We start from the raw sequence: 6,287 nt of genomic DNA, 5'->3' as shown, positions 1-6,287 counted from the left end.
TTTTTTTAAATTATTTTATTATTTTTTTGTGTGTGTACCGTCAACTCAGTGTGTCCCTCCCACTCCAGCAGAGCATCTGGTGGATTCGAACCGCATATCTCTGGGATTGGAGTGCAGCTTTTTGCCACCAGAGCTCCACCATGTACATTATCTATCCCCTCTTTTTTTAGTTTCCCATCAACTCCCATGTCAGTCCTGTTTTATAACAGTGGCATTATACAGCATTTGTCCTTTTGTGACTGAGATATTTCACTCATCAGCTATGCATCTTAAGGGCGACGAGCACGGACTCACTCATTTGGTGGTGTGGGAGAGCCTGCCAGGTGCCAGGTGCTGGGCAGGTCCTGGAGGGCACCGAACAGAGCAGGGTCCTGAACAGAGCAGAAGCTGGCAGGGCTTCCATCAGAGTTGGGCTGGGACAGGACACAGGAGACGGACACAGGAGGATGTCAGTGAAAGAGGCAGAGACAGTAAAGCCGGAGAGAGAACAGGGGTCCTGGAAGGCCAAGGAGGACCACAGTGAGGCTGGGGTGTGAGGGTCAGGCATGAGCTGGACAGGGAGGAGCTTTCAGGGAGAGCTGAGAGACAGTAAGAAGGCCCTGAGGTGACTCCCTGGATGGGCCAGGAATAGGGAAAGTGGGAGGAGAGGTGGGCAGGGGCTAGGCCACCCGGGCTGGGGAGGTCAGACAAAGGGCTGCCTCTTCTGAGAACGGGGAGAAGCTCTCAGTTGGAGAGAAGCTGAGGTGAGGTGCAAGAAGCTGCTTGGACTGCTGTGTGCAGTGGGGACAGGCACGGGGCGGAAGGGACTCCAGAAGCTTGGTCCATCCCAGGGTGTCCTTTGGATGGTTCTGGAAGGGGCAGTGGGAGGGTCGTGATGAGGGGGAGTAAGTACCCTGGTGTCCTTTTTCCTCAAATCAGCATGGAACATGAACTTTTGAAAGACATTACTACTATTTAGCATCTTCCAGCAAAGAGGTCCTCAACATTTTTCGCCTCCGACCACGTGCTGTGATTCTGTGCCGTGTGGCTGTGCTTGGCCTTACGAGTGCGATTCTCGGGTTGCTGGTGAAAGCCCCAAGCCTCATCTCTTCACCCTCCCCAGGAACTTGCAGTCCTTCAATTGTCTCATCCTGGGGAACGTCCCCTTGTTCCAAACGGAGACCATCCTGAGTGCCCCCGAGATCATCCTACATCCCAGCACCACTGAGATTGACAAGATGTGTGTCCACTCCGTCCGCAACTGTGTGGAGGTCACCAAGGTACAATGGACACGTCGGCCTGGTCCCCTAGACAGCGTGGGCGTGGGCAAGCGCCAAGAGGCTGAGGGAGAAGTCGGGGAGCATCCTGGGGGTCAGAGGGTGTTTACGGGTTTGCTTACTGGGGTGTCGGCCCTGGTGGCACAGTGGTTATACCCTTGGCAGCAGCAAGGCAGGCTCAAGTTCCTGTCCTGTGCCCCTGGGTGTGTAGGGACTTTCATATCTCTGTTGACCAAAGGGAGCTGAGTGCCAGGGCTCAGTCCTCCAGGGCCACCCCAGTTACTGTTACCTGAGCTGACCCAGCAGGTGGAAGTGAGCAAGCTGTAAACAGGAAGCTCACCTCTCCCCTGCTTCCGGTTCTCTTCTTAGTCACAGAGGTTTCGTCTCTCCTCCTCAGCTGCCCCTCTGCTAAGAGGCCTGGCCTCTGGTGTGGCACGAGGCACCAGCCCAGCCCACTCCTTCCGCTCCCCTCCCCTCTCTTCCCCTCTCTTCTCTCCTCCCCTCCCCTTCCATTCCCTGCCCTCTCCCCTCCCCTGTTTATGAAGGTTCTTCTGCATAAATTCTCTTACTTCATAGATGTTGTATCACTGGGTCTTTGTAGATGAAAACAAAACACCTTCCAATGGGTGGAGAAGTTGGTTCGGTAATCCAAGTAGCCAGTGGCTGGCCACTTGTTGGCTCCGGACCCTGGTTCCTCTCTGTATGGTTGATCGTCAGCCGAGCCCAAGTATGTTCACTTGGTGCCTTCAGTGTTTCAAGGACAAAAGCGTGAAAAATGCAGGGTCTCTGGAGCCCTTGACTTAGAACTTGCACAGAACTGCTTCCTTCTTGTCGAGGGCAGGGATCTAGCTACGTGGGCCGCGGCCAGCACAGGGGCAGGGGAGCAGATGCACCTCCTAATTCAGGGACCGCAAAAGGCTGTGGTTCTGTCTGCAAAGCAATGTCACTGCTAGGAGGCCTGGTGGCATCATGCGTTAAGTGTTGGGGCTGATAACAGAAAGGTCAATGGTTTGAATCCACTAATTGATCATCAGGAGAAAGAGAAGAGAGTCTGCTTGAAAATCTTCCAGCATAAAAACTCTCCAGTACTGTTCTCCTCTGTCCTGCAGGGCTGTGAGGCATCAGAGTGGGCTGGCTCAAGAGCAGAAGATTGTTTTTTTAACATAGTTATTAATAAAGAAAGGTCGTTTTCCATCAGAGCAAGCCGTTTTAGTGACCGTGAGTGTAAGAGTAGGAGGCACACGCAAGCAGAAGTTCTGTGTATTCACTGGCTTCTTCTTCTTCATTTCTTTCCCTTTTCATTCTTCCCTCAGCATTTTGTCCGGTGGATGCATGGCAGCTGCATCGAGTGCCCCCCTCAGAGAGGAGAAGAGGAAGAAGTTGTCTTGATAAGTTTCTTCAACGACATTTCCCTGAACCCCCAGATCATCGAACAGGCGGTTATGATCTCCCAGAACATGCACAGAATCCTCATCAATCTCATGAAGTTCCTCCAGAAGTGGAAGCGTTACCGGCCGCTCTGGAAACTGGACAAAGCCATTGTGATGGAGAAGTTTGCAGCCCGGAAACCGGCCTGCGTGGCTTACGATGAGAAGCTGCAGTTCTACTCCAAGATCGCCCAGGAGGTGGTCCGACACCCTCTGGTCAAGGACGAGCACTGCATCCGCCTGCAGCTGGGGCCGCTGGCCAGCACAGTGCAGGAGACCGCCAAGTCCTGGGTGGTGTCCCTGGGGAGGCTGCTCAACGAGTCCACCCGGGACGAGCTCCACTCCATTCACGAGGAGATCGAGGTGCGTGGCCGCCTTGGGGTGGGGGGAATCCCCTCGGAACTGCTTGGCGGGGAGGTTGGCTCGTGCCTAAGACACCTGTCTTCAGGTGCTTCCCCACTTTCTCTTCCAGCTGCTGGCCAAAAACTTGAAGAAGTCCCCCAGTACGCTGGAGGACCTCAAGTTTGTCTTGGCGACGATTTCAGAGATTAAAAGTAAATCTTTGATCATGGAACTAAGATACCGGGATGTTCAGGAGAAATATCGAACTTTGGCAATGTATAACGTTGCTGTAAGTGTTCCCCACCCACCCCGCCCTGTTTTCTGAGACGTTTAATGCCGTTGTTGGGCTTGTCGTCCAGCTGGCTCAGACTTACAGTGACTAGAACAAAAACTGTCATTTGAGAGCTCCCACAGTGACCTTGGATGGTGTGTGTGTGTGAGCGATATGTAGGGGAAAAGAAATCATGTGGAAATGACCCAAGTTGAAGCTGTTGGGCAGTAGCTTTTGCCCTAAAATTGTCCTCAACTGCCCGCCACGTCTCGTCTGTCCCATGGCCCACCAGGTGACCGATGCTGAGAAGGACATGGTGGACAACATCGAAAACCGATGGCTGGCGCTGTTGAACGAGTCGGTGAACGTAGAGCACACGCTCGGGAGCATAAAAGGGATTTTCACGGAGGTGCCTTCACACTCTCGCCACCTTTACACCCTCAGAGGTCAGGTGTGCAAGCGCGTCTCCTGGCCTGACCGCAAGTCCCCCCCACCTGCTCTCCCTAGATCACGCGAAGCGAGATTTTAAACTTCAGGTGTCAGGTAGAGGAATTCGCAAAGCATTTCTATGCGGAAGGCCCTGGTTCTGTGGGGGCAGATCTTGATAAAGGTAAGATGAACCCCGCGTCTACAATTACGCTTAAGAATTGTTGTAGGGGAGGGAGCTCTGGTGGCCTAGTGGCAAGAAGATGCACTGCAATCCCAGAGGTACACGGTTCAAATCCACCAGACAATCTCCTCCGGTACCAGTCAGATCTGATTTGACAGTACACACACACACACACACACACACACACACACACACACACAAATAATAAAATAAAAATAGAATTGTTGTGGGGAGTAGTAATCAGGTTGTGGTTTCCATATCTATCGCTTTCCCCCCATTCAGAGCTTCTTGGATATTTGTCACGATTACTTTTAAAGTTCCTCTAGTTCTGCCCTGGAAGGCCACTCTGCCCTCTCGCACAGGGCTGGAGAATTGACCATCCTAAGTGAGCCCTGATTCTTCAGCTGTGAGCTGGTTTTTCATTTTACCGTTGTTGTTAAGCACCACTGAGTCAGCTCTGCGTCGGTGACTTCACGTAAAACAGAACCCAGGCCTGCTCAGTCCTGGGCTGTCCCCACAGGCCCTGCGTTAGGTCCACTGAGGTAGGCACTGTGCCTGTCCATCTCATTGAGGGCCTTTCTCTCTTTTGAAGACCCTCTGTTCTTCCAAGGACTATGTCCTTGTCCAGGACTGGTCCTTCTTGATAACACGCCCCAGGTTTGTGATACAAAGTCTTACTTAACACCCCACCCTCCCTTGTAAAGAGTCTGCTGGCCAGCATGTCCTCCAAGATCGATCTGTTTGCTAGTCCGGCCGCGTGTGGCTCGCTTAATATTCTTTGCCACTGATGCCAACTATCTACGGCCTGAGTCCAGTCCCCTGGAGGGTGGACTGGGCATCAGGGGTTTACAAAGACCTCAGGATGGTTCTGCTGTGCAGTGAAGATCCGCTTGGAAGGTGCTGTGGGGCCCTGGTGACACAGAGGTCAAGGGTTTAACGCAAAGGTGGGCTGTTCAAACCCCTCTTTTGCTCCTGTAAAGACCACAGGCCCCGAAACCCTCTGGAGGGGTTCTCCATCCTGCAACGTGACTGAGGACTAGAAATGACTCGCCAGCCAAGGATTTGGTTTTGGGTCAAAGGGTGCTGGTTAAGAAGACAGAGACTTGGAATTGGGTGGGTGGGAGCCAATGCCACTGGCCTGCGGCTTTGAGTGCACTGGAGATGGGGTGATTCTCACCTTCTCTTGCCGGGTGGCTGGGCGGGAATGGTGTCGTCCGCCGGTCCCCGTGGGAACGCGGGCTCACTCCTTCACCCCCCAGGGATGGAGCTCCTCGGCATTTTCGAGAAGGAGCTGGGGAGGCACGAGCGGAACCGGCAGGAGCTGGCCAACGCCGAGAAGCTGTTCGACCTCCCGATCACCATGTACCCAGAGCTGTTCCAGGTGCAGAAAGAGATGAACGGCCTCAGGATGATCTACGAGCTCTACGAGCAGCTCAAGGTGGGTCCTGCCTGAGCCGGGGGCACAGGGTCAGACGCTGTCAGCCTGGAGGCCAGGGCTCAGTCAGGGTGCGGGGTCCCGCCCCACCTTGGGGGCTCAGGATCAGACACTGTCTTCCCGAGGCCAGGGTTCAGTCAGGGTGTGGGGACCCCTGCCCCACCTGGGGGCTTGGGATCAGATGCTGTCTTCCTAGAGGCCAGAGCTGGATCATGGTGGGGTCAGCTGTTGAGCTGAAATGAGCATAGAACTGGCAGATGGTCGGCCATGTGGGTGCCTCTCCATGATGCCTGTGCCCTGTGCACATTCACGCCTTTTACCCGCTCATTCGCCTGTCCACTTGTTGAGTTCTTTACAGCCGGGCTTCCTGCTGGCTAGAGAGGAGGGAATATTATCGGCACATTCTTGACCTAACTGTCCAAGCCACCACCCCGGACTGTTAGGACTGGTCATAGAGACGTGGTGGACAGAGCACTATGGAGTCCAAAGAAAGGAAGAAGAATGAGAAATAGAAACACCCCGCGAGACACTTGTCTCGTAAGTCAACAAAACCCCACACACCCATGCCAGCAAACCCACTGCTTGAGTCCATTCTGGCCCCTGGGGCCCCTGGAGGATGGAGCAGAATGTCCCGAGAGGGTTTTCTGGGCTGTGATCTTGGGGTGTGGTCCGTAGACAGTCTCACCGCTAACTCAAAGTCCAAGAGTCTCTGCGGGTTCAAGTCCACCAGCGGCTCCACAGAAGATGGACAGTCTCTCCCTGTGCTGTTGACTGCCTTGGGGGTCCAGTCACAGTGAGTGTCCGGCAGGGCCACCGTGAGCAGTCATGGACTTGACAGCACTGAGTGTGCACTGTGAGTTTTCAGTCTTTTCACTGCAGATGGTCTCATCTTTCCCCCTCAAGGGACGACTGGTAGATTCAAACCGCTGACCTCGTCGTTGCTCAC

General features: G+C 54.0%; 1 protein-coding gene across 1 annotated transcript in view; it reads left to right on the top strand.

Moving 5' to 3' along the window:
• The window catches only part of DNAH10 (dynein, axonemal, heavy chain 10), a 119,470-nt gene that overhangs the window by 22,976 nt on the left and 90,207 nt on the right, over positions 1 to 6,287 (top strand). Inside the window, exons 15-20 of the mRNA XM_006894627.1 lie at positions 1,103 to 1,259; positions 2,570 to 3,046; positions 3,156 to 3,314; positions 3,589 to 3,705; positions 3,804 to 3,906; positions 5,166 to 5,344. Of these exons, the coding sequence (XP_006894689.1) occupies positions 1,103 to 1,259; positions 2,570 to 3,046; positions 3,156 to 3,314; positions 3,589 to 3,705; positions 3,804 to 3,906; positions 5,166 to 5,344 (1,192 nt within the window). The remainder of the gene's footprint in view (positions 1 to 1,102; positions 1,260 to 2,569; positions 3,047 to 3,155; positions 3,315 to 3,588; positions 3,706 to 3,803; positions 3,907 to 5,165; positions 5,345 to 6,287) is intronic.

This window comes from Elephantulus edwardii, unplaced genomic scaffold (assembly GCF_000299155.1).
Source record: "Elephantulus edwardii isolate Elephantulus edwardi_28Jun2011 unplaced genomic scaffold, EleEdw1.0 scaffold00148, whole genome shotgun sequence".
Classification (NCBI taxonomy): Eukaryota; Metazoa; Chordata; class Mammalia; order Macroscelidea; family Macroscelididae; genus Elephantulus; species Elephantulus edwardii.
This window is presented reverse-complemented; position numbering and strand designations above follow the sequence as displayed.